The following is a 25,513-nucleotide window of genomic DNA, read 5'->3' on the forward strand; positions in this document are numbered from 1 at the left end:
CTGTGGCTGTCTTAATTACATGAGCATGCAGAAATTTCCAAGAGGCTACAAAGGCACCTTTAGAGGTCATTTAGAAACCTCCTGCTCAAATCCAGCCTCAGGCAGGGTGGGATGCTCAGGTGGGATTTGAATATCTCCAAAGGTGGAGACTCCACGGGTCCTCCAAAAGCATCAGTTGGATTTGGGGCATCATGGGGGCTCCAAGCTAGTAATGAGATTAAGAAAACCCTCCAAAGGACACAAATAATCAGTGCAAAACAAACAACCTTGAGGAAAGGAAATGGCTTTATCTCATGTTTCAGAGTTATGGACCCCCTTTCTAAAAGTCTTTCCCCTCATTTCTGGTTATAATCCTTTTCCTGGCTGTGGCTGTCTTAATTACATGAGTATGCAGAAATTTCCAGGAGGCTACAAAGGCACCTTTAGAGGTCATTTAGAAACCTCCTGCTCAAATCCAGCCTCAGGCAGGGTGGGATGCTCAGGTGGGATTTGAATATCTCCAAAGGTGGAGACTCCACGGGTGGGATGCTCAGGTGGGATTTGAATATCTCCAAAGGTGGAGACTCCACAGCCTCTCTGGAGAACCTGTGCCTGTGGCTCACCAACCTCACAACAAAAACTGAAAGAAATCAGCCCATGTTTGAGAAAACAGCCAGCCTCAGGTGAGGTTTCACCTGCAGAGCCAAACCTGCAGCACAGCCTCACTTTTGGTCAGCTAAAGGGAGAACTTCCAGCTCTCCCATTCCCAGCCCAGCCCCAGCAGGAGGACAATTTGCTGTCCACAAGGCAGATCCCATCTACGTTATCACCATTTCTTCTCTTCCCCCAGACAGGAGGCCAAAATCAGAGATGTGTTGAATGAACTAAACAGCACTTGTTTCCAAAATCAGAGATGTGCTGAATGAACTAAACAGCACAACATTTCCATGCTAGGAACTCCGTGGCTGGAGTGTGACCACGAATGGCACAATTCAGGAGCAGAGTGAGATGCAGGCACAGCTGAGGTCCTTGGGAGGTTCTTGGGAGGTTCCTGCCCCTCCCAGGCAGGGAAGGCTCTCCAGGGCTGGCATTAACTCAGCAGCCTGCAGCTCACAGATAACAAATTGCTATCTGGGACTCTTGCTGGGCAAGAAAAAGCAGGACTCCTCTCAGGATGCAAATCACACTCCTCTGCTCCATGTGGAACTAAAGGGCTGCCAGATGCACACACTTGAGGAACTTTTCCTGTTTCTTGGGTATCAACACATCTCTGATGCACAGGCTGTTGCAACTCCAACAGTTGCAGTGCCAGAAGAGTAAAACCACCAGTAAACTTCATAAAACATGCTGACATAGCTCACCAGCATAGAAATCATCTCAAAACCCAACAAGAAATGTTTCCAGAGAGAATCCAAAGGAACAAGGAACCCATCTATTTCCTGTGGCCTACAGGCCCATCACTCTTTCCTCTGAGATTTCAAACCTATTTTTATCTTATCCTGCATCTTCAGAAGCACTTTTCAGGAAGGCATCAATTTATAAGCAGTTCAAGTGTGGCCTTCAGTAAATCCTAATTAACTGAGCTTGAGAGGGCGTTTTGTTGTCAGTGCAGTTACTACTGCAACAGTGTCCCTGGAAAGACAAGATCCATCACTGCTGACACAACTCACTTCTAAAATAAATACTATGGCAGAGGCCAGGAAGATCTGTAGGCATCTCTACAACACCCTTGGAGTTCAGAGCAGATGTTGCCAGTGTTTACACTTTTTAAACCACTGGGATATAAACACCTCACTATAAACACCACTGAAGTTTTGCTTTTCTTCTCTTCATTTTGTGTGTGTTTATTTTAGTGTTAAAAATGTTAACTTCCAGAATAAGGAAAATAGCAACAGATGTTTAACCTAAACAAAAACTGCTCCAGTGGAGTGTATTCCTTAAGCTGTTCTTTTGCTTTTGAACTATTAAAGCTAAGATCTGGTTAAATAACAATTACTGGAGAAGAGGGTGGGGAATAAAAAGGGGCCTGGAGAGAATCTTCCATAAATATTAGGCATAATTACAATGAATTGAACTAATGAGCCAAAACTACAGAGCAACAAAACTTAGTGAACAGAACACTCAGAAAGACATATTACGTAAATCAAGCTTTGCATAAAACTCCATGGTCTTCATCAGAAGTTGAACAGAACGCTCAGAAAGGTGTATTAAAGATGTATTACGTAAATAAAGCTTTGCATAAAACTCCATGGTCTTCATCAGAAGTTACCAATTGCTTCCAAAGAAAACACTAATTACTGCAGAGAGCAGTGAAAAAGTTAAAGGATCCTGACGTGAAAAAGTTAAAGGATCCTGGAAGTTGTTTTTCTTTCTTTTTTTTTTCTTTTAAACGAGTGAGTTTTCTTGCTCTAACAAAGAAAGCGTGGGATAAGAAAGAAGTAGGGAATTCAATTTCATGGAACCCCAGCTCTGTATTTTTCAGCTCAATCTTCTGCAAAAGAGCTCAATCGGAGTGAATATATACATATTTGCACAGGAAAGAAAAAGCAGGAAAAAAGGAGAAACAAAGTTACTAACAGTACAACAGGGAGCCCCTCCACTTCCTGAAGGGAAGAAATGTGGCCATGCTGGTTCAGGGATAGAAGGGACTGTAATTTCCAAAGTGAGATTCAGCTGCCTGCGTTCTGGCCTGGCCTTTTTCTGAGCACTGTGAACTGATATCTCCCTGGCTTGTGTACGCTCCTCATTGTTTCTTTCCTGACAACTCCAGCAAGTTTATTTTCTGAACGAACACGGAAAGCGTTCCTGCTGAATCAAAAAAAAAAAAAAAAAAGCTTTTCGCGGCTCTTGTGTGCGGCTACAGCAAAACCAGCCCCGCTGCCAAGCCGAATTAGCTCAGTGGTGCCTTTCTCTCCAGGCACAGCCAAGCCATAACCGCTTCTCGCAGCCGCACGTAGAGAAAACCCCGCGCGGATGAACGAACCGATTCTGCCCTGTTACCTCAGGCGCCTTCCCAGCAGGGCTCGGAGGAGGGCGGCGAGCCCCAGCCCGCCGGACACTGCGGGCCTTGTGTCAGGCCGGGCCGGCGCCGGGGGCCGGACAATGGGACACGGCGGGCACCCGGGGGACACCCAGCCCCCGGGACACGGCGGGCACCCGGGGGACACCGGCCCTGGCACGGCCCGGCCGGGCCCACGCGTGTCCGGCCGCGGCCCAGCCCCGCGGCGCCGGGACAGACGGACAAACCCCAGACGGACAAACCAACCCCCGCCCGGCCCTTAGTGCCAGCAGCGCCGCCGGCCAGGGAAAGGAAAGTTAGAGCTGAAAACGCGGATTATGGGGGAATTTTTTTTTTTTTTTTTTTAAAGAACAGAAAAAAATCACAAATAAAGAAATCCCTGCCCTGTAACAAAGCTCCGAGAGCAGCCCGCGGGGCGTCCCGCACCGGCGATCTCCAAAAACATCCCCGCTGACAAACAACAGCGAGCAGCGCTCGGAGGAGGATCCGTCCCTGGAAGGGATCCATCCCTCCCCGTGCGAGGGATCGAGGGATCCGTCCCCCCGTGCGAGGGCACCGCTGATCTCCCGCGGCCAGGCACTGTTACCTTCGTAGCACAGGATGCCGATATTGTTGTTCATCTTGTCCAAGTACTGGTAGTTCAACAGGTCCATCCTCATAAACAGCATTTATCGGGCTGGCGGAGACGAGCGGCTCCGGGCGGGGGAGGCAGACGGTGCCGAGGCGCTCCCGGCTCCCCAAGCCCAGCAGAGGCCCAGCCTGGAGCGGGTCGGGAAGGGGAGCGGGCTCCGGCAGCCCGGGGAACGCGCTGCGGGGCGGGGGGAGGGAGCCGTGCGGCGGCTTCCCGACGGCTCTCCCAAGTTTTAAAAAAAATAATAATTAAAAATAAGAGCGCAAAAGCAAAGCGAAGGCGGCGGGGCAGGGCAGGCGGGGAGGAGGGCGCAGCCTGCTGCGAGCGCCGGCGCTGACAGCGGCAGTGCCCGGCACTGCCCGCCGGGCCCCGCTCCCAGCGCGCTGCCCTCAGAGCCCGGCCCGCCCCGCGCAGGCGCCGCCGGCCGGCCGCGGGCGCTTTGTGCTCCGCAGGGCCCGGCGGGAGCGGGGGAAGGAGGGAGGGAGGGCACGGCCGCGTCAGAGCCGCTCGCACAGGAAACAGCGGCGGCAGGAGGAGGAGGGGGCGGCGGCGAGGGGAGGAAGCGGCGCTGAGGGGCCTCCTCCGGGCGCGGGGGCCGAGCCTGCTGCTGGAAGCGAGCTCGGCCTCGCTGCGCTCCCCAGCGCGGCCCCAGCGCCTCACCGCGAGCAGCAGTGCGGCATCGGCAGCCGTGGAATCGCGGCGTGGCATCACAGGAATGAAACATGGAATCACAGGAATGAGGGAGGCAAAATAAGAGGCGTGAGGCAATGGCCCTGTATGTATTTATATATAAATACTTTAAAAGGTTTCTCTCTCTGCACGCATTGCCACAGTTCCACCAGGGCACAGCCAGATGGGATTTTTTAAGTGGTGAAACACTGCGGGCTCTGGCTCTTTCGCGGCTGGGATGGCAGAGCCGGGGAGCCCGGTGCTGCTGCAGCTGCCCCAGCTCAGGCTGGGGCTGCCCGCCCCTCTGCAGCCCCAGCCCGGAGCCCAGAGCTCAGACAGATGTGTGCCACTCATCCGGACACCGCGGAACATCTGGGCGGGTGGCAGCGGCTGGTGCCGATGGGCATCAGCATTTCCTGCGGCTCATCAGCGCCTGAAGTCTCGGGCTGATACGAAAAGAGAAATAAAAAAAAGCTAATGGAATCCTAATTTTCCCTCTGCCCTCTTCAGCTTGGAGCACAGCTCATCCCTACCCGTCTGGGATGGGGAATCTTCTTGGTTCTGCCCTTGTGTGCAGTAAAAAAACACTAAAAACTTCCATTTCCACCCTGAGAACTTCTCCCCTCTGCTACAGAAGGGTAAGGGATGACATGACAGAGTGACACACTGTGATGGCATTTTGAGAGCCACTGCTTGAATGCTCTGGGTATTTCAGCAAGAACAGGTAGCTGAAATTTACTGCTGGTGTCTACTGAATATTCTAAGGAAGATTGCCTAGAACATAAAAAAGGTTTCTCCCCGCTGCAGATCAGATACACAATACTGAGGTAACAGTACATTTCTGGAATGGTATCTAATACAAAGTTGCAGTTGTTTTACAAAAGTTGCAACCACGCAGACCAAAGCAGCCCATGCTACCTTCTACAAAGAGAAACATCTTCAATAAAGAGTACTGTATGGTGGTTTTTAAGCAGGGCATGAGAAGTTTTGCATACTGTGCATACTCAGAGATGTTCTACACCAATCCATCAAATTAAAACACCCACTGAATAAAGACATCAAGAGAAATTGGAGCCCTCTAAGATACAAACAACAAGAAAAATCCACACCTACAACATTGAAAAAAAAAAAGAGAGGCACATTTCTTCAGCATGAAATGCAGGTTCCTCACCAATTTTGGGGACAATATTTTGATATGTACAGTTTTTAACATAGACAGCATCCCTGAATTCACAGGAATGCAACACATTTATTGGGTGCTTGGGAAGGACAAGAAGATAAGTATTTGATTTTTTTTCACTTTAAAATACTTAGATTTTTGTTGGAGGTGCAGGTGATGAGGGAGAAAACACTTTTTAAACTCCTTTAGAGCAGTTTTCTATGAGACAGGGGTGCACATGGGCATTATAATTCCCAGTCCAACTTGAATTCTCTACATTCAAAGTTACATATTTCTTCAAGCTGTTTGGAAAAGCATGGTTGGGTGCTGTCCAGAAACCACTGACTACTCAGGAGTGCTGTCCAGACACTAATAAAGGAGTTAATTCTTCTTTATTAGACCAGTAGTCACTGGTGTGCAGGTTTTTAGCAGTAATGATCCCTGTTAGGTGAATGGCTTTCAGCATTTCAGTACAAACTCTGATTGGACTTGTCAAGTGTTGCATAATGAGCATGCTTCACAATAAATAATAATAAACTGTACCAAACACCAAGAGCTTTTTGAACTTCTAAATTAAAATCAGAATGCTGCAAACAAGGCAATGCCTAGTGAAAGAGTGGGGGGGAGGAAATAAACCCAAAATCCATTCTTAGGAAAACTTTATTTGAAAGAAAATTTTATCAGCCCAACAAACCCAAGTCCAGCAGACATTAACCTCAAATGCTGACAGGGTCACTGTAAAGTACTTGGTTCCTGTCAGCAAATTCTCAATTCAGATTGCTGCTCATGGTTCTGAGACCTTCCACTGAACTGAAACCAACAATCAGTGCATCGATGGCTGGCAAAAAACGCTGCTTGGCACCAGTTCCTTCTGCAAACCCAGAGCCGGGCTGAGGCATCTGTGCCTCACTGTCTGCAGTATTTCCTCCAGGATCGCGCCCTCCCTGCCTGCAGTGAATCCCAGCCCTGGCTGCGCTGGGAACAAGGCGCTGAGCTTTAATTTAACACAACAGCAGCCTCTAGAGGTGAGGGGAGAGCCGCGGCTCCGTGGGACTGACGGGGTTTTATTCCAACATCCCACTGAGCAGGGCAGAGTCGTCAGCCCCCCGGGCATCTGCTTCGGAAAGCACATCCAGCCTGCACACGGCAATGTCTCACCTCCTCTGAAGGCACAAAAACAAAGGAAGGAAAGCAAAAAGAGCAGGTAAATCACCACTGTAAATCACCACCACTTAATATAAAAATAAATCCTTACAACTCTGTGTTATTCACCTGGATTTTTGTAGGGAAAATCCTTAATATATCAAGTCTGTGGTATCAGATTTGACAGAGAGAGTTTGTAGGGGTTTTAGAGCATTTGAACAAGCACTGAGCTGCTTTAGAGCATTACAAACATACAGGGAGTTGCTTTTTTCTGTGCCTTTTCTCTGCCCTCCTCGACCCTCTCCTCTCACATGTGCTGCTGCCTCAGGCAGTGCTGAAGAGCCTGAGAAAATAAAATTCCTTTGGTGCCTGCACTCCACAACATCTTCCAGGGGGAAAATGGCAACACTGCCTGAGAATCAACCCCACAGATGGGAGACAACTGCAATTCCACCCGTGAAGATCATCAGCAGAGAGCAACTATTGAAACAGTGACCAGAAAAATAGCCTTTATAGAGTGGGACACGCTCTGCTGTGTCTGTGTGGCCACAGGCTGCTCAGCATAATTCCATTTCTGAGTCGATAATTATCAGCTGCAGCTCCTCAGGTCAGACAGGCACCTACTGAAACCTCAATGCACACCGAGGAGGAGGTGGAGGAATAAAGCAAGAACTGTTAAAAACAGGTTTTACTATTTTTCTTGCCCTAAGAAAAGAGCAAATTCGAGTTGAGGGTTGCTGGGTGGCGGCATGCCTGAAGGAAAAGGCTTTTCTTTTTCCACGCACTCCACGGCAGTGGGTGGGAAAAGCTGCTCTCAACATCCCTGGTTTTATATATGTTAGAGTGCACTGCACAGGAAAAAGGCAAAACAAAAATTCCCCTTGAAGCAGGATGAGGGGTTTGCTTTGAAATCCATTCAGGTGTGATGAGGAAACACAGTTAAAATGGACTGAACACACAGCAAGCCCAGAAATGGATGACAAGGAAAATGACATTTCAAGTTCCTTGCAAGCAGCAATCTCCCAGCTGTGCCTCTGGGATCCACAAACACAACTCTTCCCTCAGTGAGTCAGATACCACAAAAATAACTTTACACACTTCTTACAAAGCATTAAGCACTCACAGCTGCACTAGAAAACAGAAGATATAAAAACACACATCATTCCTATGTGCATTCTTCTACTTTTTTTCCTTAATCATAAAGTTGCATTACAAATAGATGTTAATCACACCCAACTACCTGTTCCCTTAAAATAAATCAATAATTAAAGAAAGCCCCATCAGGTAGAATAATTAAAATGAATCAATAATTAAAGAAAGCCCCATCAGGTAGAATAATTAAAATGAATCAATAATTAAAGAAAGCCCCATCATGTAGGGCATCTGTGAGCTCAAGCTGGTGCATTCCTGTTTGACCTGTCCCCTAGTTAAAGGTTTCAGCCATGTGCCAGACATCACAGAACACAAAAGATGCTTTTTTAATTATCACTGCAGCTTCTCAAGCCTGAAATAGGAAGCTTACACCCAAAATTGTAACAAAAGAATTTGTGTACCCTATCATTCTTGTCATAACCTAAACGTAGGGAATGCTGCTTAAAAATCCCAAGCACAGCATTATCTAGTGAGGAAATGAGTTTGTGAGTGTGTGAGTGTCACAAAGTGCTGGGTAACTCACACTGGAATCCCCAGAGAACAAAATGCCAGGGAAACCAAAAACACAGAGATGCCTAAGAGTGTCTGGAGTTGCAAGCACTGGTAGGGCCCAGGAATAGATGGCTTGTCTGGACTGGCAGATGGACTTTTTTAAATTTCTTTTTAAAAATTATTTTTAATGCCTTGCTGTACTGCAGTTCTTATTCTGTACTTCAGTTCTTATTCTGTGCTACTCACTTCTTTAAAGACACCCAGATTTCAAACAGCATCTCACTGTGGTGGTAAATAACATTTCAGGTCACTTGTTCGTAAATACTGAGTGATTTAGGACCAGCTATTTCATACCAGATCAGAAAATTCCAAGGTGTTTATCAACTCAAAAAGCTTTTGGTTAACAAAAACCTGCCCTCAGCAGCAGGAACCGTTTGTCTCCCACCCTGCACATACAGAGCTTCCCTTGTAGGTGTGGGGGGTTTTTTGTTTGTTTGTTGTTTTGGGCGTGTTTTTTTTTTTTTAAGCAAAAAAACCCGCATTTAATTCTGGGTGAATATATAAAACAGGCACAGAGGTGCTGGGTGAGGCCTCTGGTTTATCAAGAATATTTTCCATTTCTCACTGGTATCTTGGAGCTCTCAATTTGCTGGTGTTTTTCTCTTTTTGCCCTCTTAGGCTGGGCTGAGAACACTTCAAAAATGCAGCTAAAGCACACAACAGATAAATCTAGTTTATCTGGGTGGGAAAATTGTTATGTGCTAATTAGAAACTTGATAATATTTTCTGTTATTTGCATACTAATTTAAATTTCTGAAGGGTTGATGATAATCACAAACATAATTCAACTTGAACTACAAAGAGTCTCAAACACCACCGGAGCCTCCAGATGCAAACAGTGAAGTGCAAACCTTGCCATGCCCTGACATTGTGTTAGCAGGGCAAAAAATTACTTTATATTCTTCCTATAGGAGAAATGAGAGGATAAGAAATAAAAAAGAAAATTAAAAAAAGAGAGATTACTAAAGAAAAAATGCCAGTTTTAAGTCGGCTTGATGCTGAGGCATCTAAACCACTTTTAACTTAGGAAAATTAGGAGCCAGACTGTGTTTAGAGGTTAGATTTCAAAATTACCGTGTGTATCCCTCAGCTTTGGGAAGAAGCAAATCCAGTTTGCAGAAGCCACTAATTGCAGGGTTTAGAAATAAAGCAGAGAGCTCGAAGATTGCTAAAGTCTTTGAAAACATTTCCCCTTATAGCTCACTTGGCAAGACATGAAATACACTTTTTTGTATAAATATATATATATAAATATAAATGTGTATGGCCTGACTGAGCTCAGGTATTAACATATGTCAATCTGTGGAGCTGACCTTGCTTGCACACAGATTATAATTATTGGAATATTCCAATAATTATAATCACCTTATAAGTGATACAAAACCAGGATTGTCAATGCTGTTCCATGCGCTAAAATCAATCACAACTTTTCTTACAGAATGGAATCATTTTGGCTTCTACACATCACAGCAGTTACTTATCCTAAATTTTAAGATTAAAATATTAATAAGTAGCTATTGCAAAACCCAATTATGCAACTTGCAACTTATTCCATTAAATTAAAATGAAATTTCATTCAAGCTCTAAGGCTATTCTTTTCCAATTGAGGGTCTTGTTCTCTATTATTTCAAAAGTATTTGACCTTAATAATATTTTTTACCACACCTAAAAAAGAAAAACAAAACAAACAAACAAAACCAACAACACCACAAACAAACAAACAACCCAAAACAAAAACAAACCCAGCCTTAAACACACTTATCCCAAATTTTAGTGCTCACAAAAACCCAGCCACCCACAAAACCTTTGCTCAGGATGCTAAGGGATGTCCTGGATTATTGGAAGAAAAAAGAACAAAGAAAACAAGAAAAAGAACAATGTCCTTGTTCTTTACTTCCTTAATTAAAGTATTAATACAAGAAGAGCATATTTTAGTATATAAATATATAATATCATGTATTATTTATTCACACACATGGATGTGTGCAGGGTTCTGTAGGACACAAGTGGAATGTTATAAATGGTCCTAATCCCACTAAATCCTGCAGAGGATGCCCTTGCTGTCCAGAAGTACAAACTCAGGTCTCAGAAACAGAGAAATAAGAGGGAAAACCTCACAGAAGCAGTGCCAAAGCCCTCCCTGTCCCACTGCACAACCTCCCAACACTGCTGCTCTCCAGGCAGGACAAGGCCTGGCAGTGAATGGAAGCTGAAACCCTTTCTCCAAAGGATCAAAGTTACCATTTCCAATTCTACAGGTACCTTTTCCTTCCAAAAATTAAACCCAAAGAATGCTGAAAATTCCCCACCAAAACTATTTTTCAGTGGAATCAACACTAGGGTTTTTTTTTTATTGTGCTTTTGCTGTTTTCACTACAAAAAGAAATGGTAAAAATAAGGGTTTTTCATGTTTTGGATTAAAAAACCCCATTTATATGTTATTAACTTCCAGCTTTCTGACAAACCAGTAAAATCTATATTTACATTTCCCATCACTTCTCCTCTGCCAGCTCTGCCCAGGTTTTCTTAGGGATCACACAACCACCTTTAAAAGCAGAGACCGTTCTTTAAACCAAATTTTTGGCTTTTAATTTACCAAATAAGTCAAAAATCTCCCTTAGAAAGTCTAAAATCTCCCTTAATTTACCAAAAAGTCATCAAAATCTCCCTGTGGTGAGCACTGCCCTGCCACAGCCTGTCCTCAAGGCCATGAGGAATCCCAGGTGCTGCAGGAATTTGCAGTGACCACAACCTGAGCTTTGTCATGTTTGAGCACTTACTTGTTTTTTGCCAAGAGGCAGAGAGGAAAGGATCACAGCTACCAAATTTTAACCACAAAAAAAAGAGCATTGGCTGTGCAGATTTGTGGGGTTTATATCAGGTTTTTTATATCAGTTTTTTCCCCCAAGGCTGACATCCACCACGCCTTCACTTCCTGAAATTCAGCATTTCCCCAAAAGTGACAAATATTCCACAACATCCCCAAAATTTCCTCAGCCTTTTAACATGTTTTCCATCTTAACATTCCCTTTTACTCACTTCAAGCTACTCTCTCTCTCTCCTTCCAACAATCCCAACACCTTCCTCAAGCTGTGTTCTCCACCCACCCTAAACCCATTCCTCTCTTCCTGAACCTCACCCAGAGCTCCCATCCTGTCTCACCACAATTTCCCATCCAAAGATTAATTCTTCATGACCCAGGCTTTAAAATTCCCTGTTTTCAGGGAAATTAAATTCCAGGGAAATTAAAAATTCCATGTATCACTCCAGACCAGCCCCAGGACAGGTCAAAGCACTTTTGGTGCTGTGGCACCAAAAGATACTGAGCCATGGGATGCTGGAATCCCAAAAATGAAGTGCCAGGTCACACTCTCGGGGTACCCCCCTAAACTCTCCCTGTCCTGGTTCTTTGCCTGTTGATTTTTTATTTCCTTTCTCTCAAGCTGCAGGTGCTCTCAGATCCATGAACTCAGTGTTTGCTTCCCTAACCCAGTGATATTCCACCTGCTTTCCAAAAAGCTGGAAAAACAGATGTACTGGATTTACTGGAGTCCACATCCGCCTCCTTCCAGAGCAAAGGGGAAAAAGGCATTATTTGGGGACAGGACCAAGGAGGTGGCTAAAGAGGAGGATGGTCCCAGCAGCTCTCCAGTGAGATTCAATTCCTCTATAAACAAATCCCAAACAAGAAAAAGAAAAAAAAAAAAAACAGGTGTAGGTGGTGAGCTGGGCTAATTACATCAATCAGATTATTGCCAAAAACTGTGGGCTTGTTGCTTGCAGAAGTTGGAGGAACTGAAGTGTCATATGGCAACTGGGGCAGGGCCAGGACAATGGAAGGAGGAGTGACAGCCCTGTGAGAGGCGCTGATTTGCTGCAAGGGGATAAACAGGGGCAGGCGTGCAGCAACAGGCACCAGAGCAGGGCACTGCAGCCTCACAAGCAAAGCTCCTGGTTTATAAATTCAACTTTGAGTTTGTGTCAGCCTGGGAATGGGGCTGGAGCAGGACTGGCTGCAGCTGGGAGCTGCTCCAGGAGCCCCCAGATCACACACTGCTGGGTGGGCCTCTCTTTGGAAAGGATCAGCAGCAAAAAGGCTGGCTGCAAAGCATTTCACTTAATAAATAAAATATATTATAAAATAATATGTTTTATTTATTAATAAATAAAATAAATAAAATTTATTTATTAATAAAATAAATTAATAAATAAAATATTCTATTTATTAATAAAATAAAAAATAAATATTAATAAAATACCTTATTAATAAATTAATAAAATAAATTGATTTTATTTATTTATAAAGTAAATAAAATTCATTAATAAAATAAATAAATAATAAAATTATTAATTTAATAAAAAATATATAAATAGATAAGATCTAAATAAAACAATATATTATAAAATATAATATGAATATATTACATAAATATATAATATCTGTTATATATCAAAATATATAAACATACAAAAATAGTATACAGTATATATTAAAATATAAATATATATAAAACATCTTAAATTATAACTAAATATATAAAATATCTCTATAGGAAGTATAGATATATAAAATATCAAATTATAAATTAATAATAAATTTATATCATCTATAATATAAAATATATAAATATAAACTATAAAAATTTTTATGCAACTATAGAAATAATTCAGTAAATTAAAATTAATTAGATAAATTTTAATAAATTTTATATAATAGTTTTTTGTTTATTAATAAACTAAATTTTAAAAAGAGCCCAAAATCCTGAGCTGGAGACACTCTACTCTTTACCATTACATGCCTTAGGAATCAGTTTTCAGGATAAATATTGTAATATATTATTTTTAAAATACAGAAATGTTTAAAGAGTACTGCTCCTTTTTTCTCCTGGTTCTTTATGTTGCAACTCCACAATATTGCAAAGTTTTGCAATGCTGGTGCCTTTCTAAAGGCACATTTCTCCCATAGGAACCCGAAAATATTGCACACAGTTCTTTTTTTCACATTTTGAATCTAACAGATTTCTTTTAAATCATGCAAATTAGTCCTCAAAGTGAATCCACAAGCTCAGAACTGGAAATTAAGACAAAATTTTTGAATTGAACATTTTTGAAGGCTGATCATGAAGTGCCAAAATGTTTGGGTTGGGCAGAACACAACAACTTTTAAAAGTTTTTTTTTAAACTTTTTTTTTTAATGCAGATGGATAAAGGCTGTCAAACTACACTTTCTCCTTTGGTGTCCCATCCATCAAATGCACTCAGCCATGTCACGCTCTTCTGTCTCAGAGCAAACTCACTATCTTGAGCTGTCCCTGAAGTCACATACCTGGACACCCATAACACAATGGAACAAATTATTATAATTTTTATTATATATAGACAAGAATGCACCTAAACTGAAGCCACGTGATCAGTATTTTGACTTCTAAAAGGTGAATTTTCTCACATTTCGTACAGATGATAGATTAGAAATGTTGTGCATGCAGAATTTCTATCTGCAAGGAGCCTGGCAAACAGGAATCATTCAGTTTTCACCCGGGGCAAGTATCCAGCTCAGTGGCAGCTGCAGCAACCAGGCAGGAAAAGGAGATTTCCCTCAAGGCACAGAAGCCAGTCAGGTCCTGACTCTCCAAGGACCACGCCTTGCTTTCATCCACGCTCAAAATTACAAATAAAAGAACTTCTGCTCTGGATATTCCTTTCAGGCAGAACCTGTCTGACCTGTTAACGCACTGACAATGGGTTTTAAACAGCACCAGCCTTTATTGAAGTGTTATTAAAGGAACCCTGGTGGAACACCCACCTCCTTCTGCAGACTCTGCTCAGGCTGCAAGCGTGTTGGATCCCTGATTACTGAGAATTCCAGACTTTCTGTGCTGCAGGCACTGACCCCCAGGAGAACACTGCACAGACCTGAGGCTGTGGAGAAGCTGCCAAAATGGAATGACAGAACTGGGATTGTGGGTGTGGAGTTTGAATAGAAGTGTGTGATGTCACAGGGTGGGAAACTCTGAGTTTAAGGGTTTAGAATATTGTGATATATATAAAGCAAGATGGAGGTTTTAGGGCAGAGGCTGCTCCTTCTTCTTCTCCATGGGTTTGGGTGGTTTTGTGTAATTGGATAAAAAAGTCCCCATTGTGGTCATGGGTGGCTGGTTATTGGGTTAAAAGTGAAAATAATTTAGGTGTCATTTCTTAATTGGACAGTTTATCCTTAAAAAACCTTGTAGAGAGAGATACACAGCTCCATTTTTTAGTTTGTTGGAGTGCTGTAGAACTCAGGGTTTGTGAGAGTGTGACATAGGTAAGAGCTAACAAACATCTGAGTCCCAACAAGAAATTCTGTCTCACATATTTAGACCCAACCCTGGCAAAAAAGAAGCAAAGACCCCACACAAACACCTCTCTTTACCTTTACTGATGGAGGATATAAATTCAGATTTTCCCACAAGGAAGGTTTGGTCTCACAAGAAAGTGAAGCATTTAACCTCTACACGAGAGAGAAGCAGCCAGCTCCTGCCTGTACCTCTGCAAGCCCAGCATTACAGCAACCAAAACACTGCAGTTTAGGGAAAGCTGGGTGAGCTGCATATCTTGGATGTTCTGGGGTTCTTGTGACCCTTCACACTTCTCAGTGAGCACAATCTGCTCCTGAACTTCAGCTGAAAACCCCCAACAGCCTGACTTGGGGCTCAGGAAGATGTCCTCACACAGTTTCTCTGATAATGTAAGAACAAGGACTCCACATCCACGAAGCTCACAATAATTAGAATTAATTACTGTTGCTGGGAATGAGCCCTGGCAAGGCAGCAGCCCCAGTAAGAAATGTGCAGTGCAGATGATTCCAAGATCAAAGTTCACCTCGCAGAGTTATCAGCAGCAGGATGCAGCTCCAAAGGGAAACTCCCCTCAGTCCTATCAGATATCCCCACAGATTCTCCCTGTGCACACATCCCTTCCACAGGCAACACCAAAGGAACATAAACCAGCTGCCTGTTGATTTTCCTGGGCAAATAACCCTCCCAGCCCCAGAGCCTTTAGATTTAGTCATGGTGCAGCAGGTTTGCCACCAGCAAATTCCTGTCACTAATAACAAAGTGGGAGATCAGCAGTGCTGCCAGCATGGAACAACATCACCCCTGGCCAAACTTCTGCCTGAATTTTTACTTTTATGGAATTTGATGCCAGTGAGAAAATCCAGCTCTGGTGAGCTGTGTCCCCTCTCAGCATTCCTCCTTTTTTCCTCTGTGCACAGGTGGAACATGAATTTTTAAAGTTCAACCCAACCTTGCCAGCCTGGCAGCGCCGCTGCTCCCATTCTCAGATCGTTCTTCTTTACTGACAGGCAGGAACTTTGATTTTCATACCCCACTTTCTCCTCAGGGTCTCCCCACACTGAGCAGACACTGAACCCTCAGAGCTCTGTCAGCCTCACAAGTGTTGCTAAAATGTGCTGAAGCTTCTCTGCAGTCAGACCAACTCCAGAGACAACCATCACACCCCAGAACATTTCAACATCATTCCTGTTGAGCTAATTTGGGCTTTATTTTGTACTCCCAGACAGGACAAGCAGCTCAGCTCAAAGCCTGCTCCATTTAGCTTTCCTTTGCTTGCTGGAAGATTGAGTTTGTGTCAGGAGTGTCTGTGCAGTGAGACAATCCCAAAGAAACCAATTAGCCACATCAGGATTCAGCAACAGGAGTGATATCTGAGCACTGCCAGAGGTTATCAAATACCCAACAGTTTGCAAAGTTTCACAGGAAAAAAACACCTAAAAATACTATTAAATAAATCATAATAAAATTGATAATAATTTAAAAATACTAAAATTATTATTAAAATATTAATATATTTTATATATACACAATACTATATATAGTATATGTATAGTGTATATATAGAACATATACTATATATACCATAGTACTATATTTAATATAATATATTAAATATATTAATATACATAGTATATATACTACAATTCTATATTTAATATATTATATTTACCTATACTATAATACTCTATAATATATTTACCTATATACTATAATATATTTAATATAATATTTAAAATACTATAAAATAGGGATACAAATCACTTGCTGTGTTGAATAACAAAGGTTGAAAATAAATCCTGCACCTTTGGCTGCCAGAGCTGAGCAATGTTGTTTAGGCTAAGCTCAGCACAGCAGTGATTGCAGACCAACAGGTCCCAGTGCAGGCTGTCAGCAGATGACAGCCAGCACACACCAATCCCAACAGAAACAGCAAATTCTCACCTTCACACACTCACACGTCTCCTCTAATATCCCAATTAAAAGACGAATCTTGGTCTGATCTGAGCTGCAGCGGGAGCTCTGAAGATTGGGATCAATTAAAATGGTTTATAGTGCCACAGTGAGTGTTAACACAGTAACACAACCAGTTAGTAACATACCAGCTAACATAACCAGTTAGTAACATACCAGTGAGCTCACTGCTGGGCCATGGGCACATAACCAGTGAGCTCACTGCTGGGCCATGGGCGTTAACACAGTAACATAACCAGTTAGTAACATACCAGTTAACATAACATAACCAGTTAGTAACATAACCAGTGAGCTCACTGCTGGGCCATGGGCACTTCCCAAAGCTGCTTTCCTGAAGTGCTTTCCAAGCAAAATTGATAATACCCAGCCTATAACTGAGATCAAGCTGGGAGGGGATGTATTGGTGCCACCAGCATTTGTCAGCTGGTAGTTCATCCCTCAATTTATTATTTTATCCCAACATTGCACAGCACAAACTGCTGTCACTGATTTAAATCACAACAGATTCGGCAGCTCCTTCTCAGAACAGTGACAAACCCAAACCCACAGTCTGAAAAAACAATTAGGGGCTAAAATATGATTGTAGCAGACCTCAAGAAACGCTGTTGCAGCTCTTAAAGGAACTTTTAAGTTGTCAATTCCTTTCTCCTCAACCTCCAGCTTAATTCCCTATAGAATTCCCAGTTTCCTTCTCATACATTTACTTCAGAAGCACCTGGACATTAAACCTTATAAAATACTTATATATCTAAACTCTTATGAATTATGGGCTAAAACAACGATTCACACCATGGCAAAGAAATTGTGCCATGCTGGAGCACAGGGCAGCCTTGTCCTTCCTTCAGCCCCATTGTCACCATTTCTCACCTCTTCTTTCACTCACTGTTAGGATTTTCCACCTTTGGAAGAGCAACTCCCAAACTCCAGAGGTACATTTCAGCTAAAGCTGATGACACAAACCTCTAACAGAAACAAAAGTACCTTCCAATTTTTTCTTGCTATTTCAACACAATGCAAAAGAAATTCTCATTAAAAAAAATAAATTAACTGTTGCTTAAAAGCATTAAATACATTAAATGTTTCATTGCATTAATGACAATTTTTGTGCAATCAAAGTAACCTCAATTGCTCCACAAGTGACATGATGTGGGTTTCCTTACGGCCACACAAAATCAAGGATGCCAGCTCACATGGAACATTTAATTCAATAGCTGACCCTGGAATTTAATTCCAGCAATAAGCTGCACACTCATTTGCAGCCCCCAATCTATTACCCACTCACCACTGCCTTCATAATGGCAGGTAGAAAGAAAATTAAAAACAAGACCTCAGAGAACACAGAGTAAATTGAAAGAGACCTTTAAAAAAAAAAAAACAAATCCTCATTTACAGCTTCTGTTTCTCAAAGGAAACATCAGTTATTCTACAGCTACCAGAGAAATTATTTATCTTCCCTGTGCTTTAATAATCAAAAGAAGTCACAAGGTAGCATCATTTGCATAAATATTTTCCCCTTACTTCAATGAACATGCAATTTCAGGCAGTTAAAAAGGAAAATTATTCCTTTCCAACTTAATGAGGAACAGGAATCCAAAGAGGAATGGGAAACAAGGAGTTTGTAAAAATATACTTGGAATCCGTCATGTCAGAAGGAAAAAAACTCTATCCCAGCCAAACCCAGGAGAGAATCCAATCTGAGAAACAAATAAAAGCTCTTCCACAAATCCTTCTTGAGTACAGATGTTAATTGGGATTCCTGGAGTGCCACCAGAACCTGCAGTAATCAATAACTGAAATTGTGAGGGGAGCACAAGGGCAGGGCTGGGACAGAGCAGTGCAGGGCAGGAGGGAACAGCCACAGGCAGTGCTGAAAATCCACATTTTTCTATTGCCAGCCTTCCTCCTGTTCCTAATTAATATTTGAGCATGACAGAGCAGAAAGTGGCATTGATGGGACTGCATCAGGGTCAGTGGAACAGCTCAAAGTGCCACTGGGCCCTACTCCTGAGAAGGAAAAAAAAAATAAATGTAGGGTAGAGCTGCCAGCTGATCAGCCAGACACAGGCAGGCAAACCTGAGCAGGTGACCACAAAAAAGTGGGAAGACGTCAGAGTGCAGGCAGATAGCAATATTGAAGTTTTATTACAATTTTTATTTAGTTTTATTCAAGATTTTATTACGATACTGCAGTTGTTGCATGGGTTTGCCAGGTTGCCTCTGCTCTGCCTATAGATGGATAAATTTAATCTTGGATCAATCAAATGGATCAATTTAATTCTGAAATATCATTTGAAAAATGAAATAAACAAAAAATCTATTTTTTTTTAGTTTCCCAAATTCTTCCTCCTTTCCACAGACGACAACAGTGCAAAGCCCATTATTGTCCTTCATACCCAAGCATAGACAAATGACATTCTTAATAAGCTGTGCACCTGTTTTATTCAACAATGAAATCCATATCCATATGCAACATATTAATAAATTATGACTAATGAAATAAAAATATGAATAAAATTCACATTCAACATATTACTAAATTATTGATTGATAATTCTGTTAAGGACTACTACCAGTATTGATATATTTAAAGCTAAGTAACTATTCAAATATACTTATAAAATTGGGAGTTCATCATTTTGGAATAAAAGAATTAATGGAGGAGGTATAAACGTAGCATAAGATTGTATAATTGTGGTAAGTACCAGCATTCTGCAATAAATATATTCTGAAAATATATATTCTGAAAAAATATATATATCCTGGGAAAAAAAAATATGTATATACAGAAAAAAAATTATATATATCCAGAAAAAATTATATATATCCTGAAAAAATTATATATATAGCCTAAAAAAATTATATATATATATATATCAATTAATGGAGGAGGTATAAATGTAGCATAAGACTGTATAATTATGGTAAGTACCAGCATTCTGAAATAAATATATTGTGGAAAAACATATCCTGAAAAATATTCTGGAAAAAAAAATATATTCTGGAAAGAATACATATATTCTGAAAAAAATATATGTATTATGAAAAAAATATACATATTCTGAAAAAAATATTTATTCTGAAATACATATATATATATCCTGAAAAAAAAATCCTGAAAAAAAATATGTATCCTGAAAAAAATATATATCCTGAAAAAAAATATATATCCTGAAAAAAAAAAATATATATATACGCCGAAAAATATATATATATGTCCTGAAACTATATATATATACTAAAAAATATATATATCCTGAAATTCGCCCAAAGACAGATCCTTGCACAGTAAGATCACAGATTTCCACACTGCTCAACCTGAACATATTGGAATTCCAGAGCACTGCTGGAAAACCATTACATTGTCTGCTGATGAGGCAAATCTGAGGATAAAAACAACCAATGCCAGAATTTGTAGGTGAGTCAAAAGAGACAGCACAAGTTTGGACATTTATAAAATCCAACCCTATTGCAGGCTAAGCAAGAGGGGCACCAGGGTCCAGAAATGGGCAGAGGGAGCCATGGATGGATGAGCTGGGCACTTTCTGTCAGGAGCCCCAGGAAAGCAAAAAAAGGCAGGAGATGTCCAGGGATGGAGCCACAGCTGGAGCACACAGATGTTCTCACACAAACCAAACACACAACGTGGGCACGACCCAGAAGATAAAGCAGTTACTGCTCCTGGCTCCAGAAAAACCCCAGTGCTTGTGCTGAAATTGCTTCCTTTGAGACAGGAAAACACACTAAGGGCCATTCCTGCCCAAATGGTTAAAATTTCTATTGAACTGTTCAGAATGAAATCTCAGAATTTAGAAAATTAGCAATAAATGTGTATCTAAAGCACATTTATTCCAGTGCTATGCCATTATTATCACCCAGTACAACACTGTTGCTGGGGATGCACACAAATACTCTTGGAGGGTTCTGGGGCACCTTTCCATGAATGTGTCATTAAACTTCAAGTCAGAACAGAAACGGGAAGGAAAAAATCAGAGGAGAGCAATAAATCACTCTTTACTCTTCAATTTGCTGAATAAGAAGCATTTCTCCTTTTAAGCTCACAGATGACAGAATTTTCTGTAGTGACATTGTTTATAGCTGCCCTGCAGATTTGTAGCCAGAATTCTGCTTTCACAGGGAATTGATTTTTGAGACAGCAGCAAAAGAGGGGCTGTGAGAAATAGATTTGTAGAGAATTTTTTTTAAGTCTGAAAAAAAGACCATAATACATAATATATTGTAATTATGAGTATGTATTCATTTTATTATTTATAAGTATTTATTATGATTACAATACACTGTAATTATAATATGTTGCAATTAAGAGATAGTTAACTTGCAATTGCGATAGCGTGAATTATAACATCTATATTGTGTCACCCTTCACATGAGACTAAAAATAGAATAAGTTTTTTAAAAACCTCTCAGTTACCCCATTTCAAAGTAAAAAAAAAAACCAACCAAAAAAAAAAAAAACCATCCAACAAGGGGATAAAATAAAAGCAAGTCACTTTGGTGTTTGCTTCTTGGAGAAAAAATACGTTTCTCTTCAGGCTGAAGGAAAGCACTGCTGCTTTTTTTTCCTTCTTGAACAGCAGAACAAAAGGCAGAAGTCAGTAAAGCAGAGTGTTAATTGACTGTATCCTCTCATTGTTTCACAAGCCATTCCATCAGGACGCTCACCTTGGGCTGGAAAAATTCGTGTGCAGATCCCTCCTCCTCCAGGTCAGGATTTGAATGGCGTACCATAAATAAAGTCTGAGTTCCCAGCCAGGGAAAATGGAAATTCCAAACAGATGCTCATTAACTAAGAGCTTGCATGTTGCCTTTTACAACAGAACTGTAAAATTTCTATGATCATTTCACTAAAGACTGGGTGACTGAACAAGGAGTGAAGGTTACATAGGACCACCTCAATTTTAACTTTTAACTTTTAATTTACAGGCAATTTTAACTGCTGCTGAAAGAACTGGGTTTATAATCTTGAGCCTGGGTTAAGACACGCTGTTAGAGGCAAAAAAGGAAGCTGCAAAGTGCTCTATTCCAACCCTTCCAGAGACTTGATAAAGTGCTGAAATAAGTACCTACACATAAAAGAGAGTAGAGAAAGTGGTAAATATGCCAAATGCAAAGCCCTGCTGCACTATTTTAACTCCTTTGCTCTCCCCAGCCCTGCCTCGCTGCCATTCCAGGAACGTCCTGTGTGCTCTCTGTGCTCCTGAAGCACATCCTGGAAAGCAGCACCTGCCTTTTTCTAGGCAGCCTGCAGTACTTCTAATTAACAAAGAACCTTTTATTTCCTTTCTAAAACCAAATTAAACACGCCCAATAATATGTACCACGGGAAGAATGGCCACAGGTCCACTATTCCAGTCTCCATCCCCAGCAGAAACCTCCACAGCCAAACCCTAATCAGGGAACAACTTCCCTGCATTGTTGGGAGCTCAGGCTGTGGCAAAACAGGAGTTCTGGTAAAACAGGCAAATCCCAAGGGCAGCGTGTGAGAAATTACAACAATTCAGCAGAAATGACAACCATCCAGCAGCAGAAATGACAACCATTTCTGCCCTGACAAGTCCCATGTGGGATGTGCCATCCCCTCAGCAGCCAGCTGTGATTTTCAGAGCTGCTTGGGAACTGATGGCAAATTCCACCCCAGCAAGGAGATTCCTCCTCCTGCACTTGCCAGAAAACATTTAGAGAGATAAAAGTTTCAGCAAACACCATTTACTGGGGGGGAATGCCAGCAGCCCCCATATTTTATCCCAAATTAACTGCGGAGGGCTGAGGAAGAAAAGCCACAATTGTGAGGCTGCTCAGGAACATCTGGGCTGCCTGAAGGATGCTGTGCCTGTTTACAAACTGCAGGCAGCTGGACTTTTGAAAAATTAATTCCAAAGGAACACGCAGGCCCTTTGTTCCTGCAGGAATTTCCACCCCTCCACTGGCTCTGCTAATGGGGTTCCCCTCACCGAAACACATCGAGGCGCCAGGCAGACAATTGCCCCATTTTCCAGCCTATTTAACACGTTGAAAACATCCTTTTATTTTCCTGCTACAATAAACTCGGAGGGAGAAAAAAAAAAGGGTGAAACTTTCCGGGGATAAGAATAATTCATTGTTTTTTTAAAACAAAACAAGCCAAGCAAGCAGTTGTCCTATGTAACACTCCTGCTTCCAAGAAAATCCTAAAATTAATGGGATGGCCCTGACAGTGCTCACAGGAAGCTACTCTGTGAGACCCTGAGAGATACAAACAGCTAAAGGTTTTGGAAAGACAAAAAGCACAAGGTCAGAAGTTCAGCCATTCAGATATTTTACTGAAAAACAGCTTTACTGATATTTAAAACAGTGAAGATATTAGTATTTTCTGCGGGGTTCATCAATTTAAAGCAGAACACTCTGCATGTTATTACTCAGAGTTTCATTATTTCAAGCTTTTGGTATTCATACAACATCAGATGATTCAGGCTGCATCTCCAGGATTGAACCACTTCTGTTTTTTCATCACATTATTACTGTGCTGAAACATCACATTTCCATACTTTCTCCCCTTCCATTAAAAAACAAGGATGATTTATGTCACAAACTCCACTCCAAAACCAACTGCACTCCCTCCACCATTGATCAAGCATTACTCACATGACAAACTGATAAATGTACTTTTAACACCTCTCATGGCTGTTAAGGGATTACAAATGTAGATTTTTGCTGACACTGCTCCTTAGAAATCAGAGCTTTTCCTCCAGGAAACTTCAGTTTCTCCCTTGCTGGACAGCACAGATAAGCTCTGACCACAAGCACAGTTGCTAAATCATAAAAACTGTTCCATTACTGAGCTACACATTAATTTCCACAATTAAAGGATCCAGGGTATTAAAGTGAGTTGCAGAGCACCACCAGTCTGATCACATCCCTAATTTTTAACGGTAATTTTTTGTGTATATCAAATATCTGTCTCTTCTCTGAACCAACCTGGCAAAAAGACGACCAAATCAATATTTTAATTAGCCATGAAAGAGGAAACAAACATCCATGTGGTGAATCCATCTATATTCATATTATAAGTTATCCTGGAAAATTCTCACCCTCCCCTCAACCAAAGTCCTGAAGAAGTTGCCAAGCTCTAAATGAAAATTTGTGCTGGGTTGGTGGTAAGGGACACCCAAGAGCTGACAGACCCTGATTAAAAACCCCCAAACTCTGAAAGCACTCAGAAAAACCACACATACAAAATACTGTTAAATTGATTTACAAAACACAGAATAAAGATCTGATTTCAAGTGGTTGTGTTGCCCTCAACCAAGCAGGATTGCAGCAAGCACTGTCCAACAAAACAAAAAACTTCATTACTGGAGGACTCCTGAAGTCACAGAAAGGAAGATTTTTAATAGAAGCATCATATACAACCTTTTCAAGGTAAGGTAAATTCTTACTTAGGCTACACTGGGAAAAGCCAAGACAGGGATTTGGTCAGTCTTTGTAATGACTCCCAGGTAAAGGAACAGAGCCCAACACTCTCCACAGGAATTTTGAAGGACACAAACTTCTTTTAGATGTCAAAAGAACTCTAAACATGTTCCAGGACGCCCTTAATAAACAAACTTTATTCCCTTCCACCCCGAAGCAAAAGTTCATGGATGAGCAGCAATACAGAAATGTCTCTGAATTCAGGATCCAAGACCTTTTCCATTTATTTCTTTGTCATAAGATTTGCTATTTTTCACCCACAGGTGCAAATAAACTACAGAGGGCACATCACATGATAAGATTGTGTTCTACTGGAAATCTTTCCTATATTTTGCTATAGAATATTTCCTGTCTTTGCACTACAATTCCTCCCAGTTCACTCAGAATGGGATGAAGCTGTGAACAGAAAATACACAAGGATTGGGACATGAAACTGCAATTTCACATCTGTGCAAAAATGCTGCCCTGTTTTTCTGAAGCAGATGAATCTCCAGGAAAAAAGGAAAACAAACAAACAAAAAACCCCAGAACACACAACCAAACTAATGCTGGACAATCACAATCCGATAAAACCAAACTGCAAATGATCCTTGAGACTTCCCCCGTACCAACTGCATTCACAGATCAAATTCCATCCAATTCCTTCCAATTCCTCACTTTCAGTCACTCAGAACAGCACCCACTTCAGCACCTGGGGGATTTTCAGTGCTGGTGTAACTGTTCCCACAGAAGGATGGAAGCTCTTTAAAGTGCTGCAAACATTGATTTTAAATCCTGCCTCAGGCTCACTGCCCATAATTTGCCATAAATTTACACAACAAACAGTAGTGGGTGGAAAGTCCTGGTGATGCTGGAAATATTTCATCATTAATATCTTCAACACGAATAACAGCACTCAAGTCTAATTCTGCTACAAATACTGCTTGGTTTTTATTTAAAGCAACAGCCTTACAGAGCCACCATCTTCTTCAATAGTGCTAAAAAAAAATAAATTCTCCTCAACCCAGCCTTGAAGCAGGATCTTTTTTTGGGATCAGCTACCCAAAACAAATAATCATTGCATATTTATTCATGAGGGGGTGGCAGCAAGCACAAAATTCGTGCTCCTATTGAACTCCTGATAGCAGAGAGGAGCAGTAAGAACTGCTTGGTGGCTCTCGTCTACACCAGGATTTTATTACAAAGTGGATTAGGGCAAGGATTTTAAAGCACAATAATTCTTCTGTACTAGAAATAACAACTGTATGATCTGGCTTAATTATTTGAAGTGGATTAAACTAAACCACATAAAAGCAACTGTTGCCAAACAATAACAGTGTTCACAGGCAAGGAGTGTGGAATTGCAGTTCCAGGCTTCCCTGCACACATGTGACTGATGGCACATGTGCAAGGAGCATGGATTCATCAAAGGTAATTTTCTTCTTTTTAATGTA

At 41.5% G+C, this 25,513-nt stretch overlaps 1 protein-coding gene across 2 annotated transcripts in view; it reads right to left on the bottom strand.

The window, feature by feature from the left end:
* VGLL4 (vestigial like family member 4) overlaps positions 1-25,513 on the bottom strand; it is a 78,408-nt gene that overhangs the window by 41,656 nt on the left and 11,239 nt on the right. Inside the window, exon 1 of one of the 2 annotated variants that reach the window (XM_039708452.1) lies at positions 3,585-4,082. The exons of the other annotated variant lie outside the window; for it this stretch is intronic. Within the exon in view, the coding sequence (XP_039564386.1) occupies positions 3,585-3,666 (82 nt within the window). The 5' untranslated portion in view covers positions 3,667-4,082. Of the gene's footprint in view, positions 1-3,584; positions 4,083-25,513 lie in introns of those variants that run through there. 2 annotated transcript variants of the gene reach the window in all.

This window comes from Passer montanus, unplaced genomic scaffold, assembly GCF_014805655.1.
Source record: "Passer montanus isolate IOZ18808 unplaced genomic scaffold, ASM1480565v1 scaffold202, whole genome shotgun sequence".
NCBI classification, from domain to species: domain Eukaryota; kingdom Metazoa; phylum Chordata; class Aves; order Passeriformes; family Passeridae; genus Passer; species Passer montanus.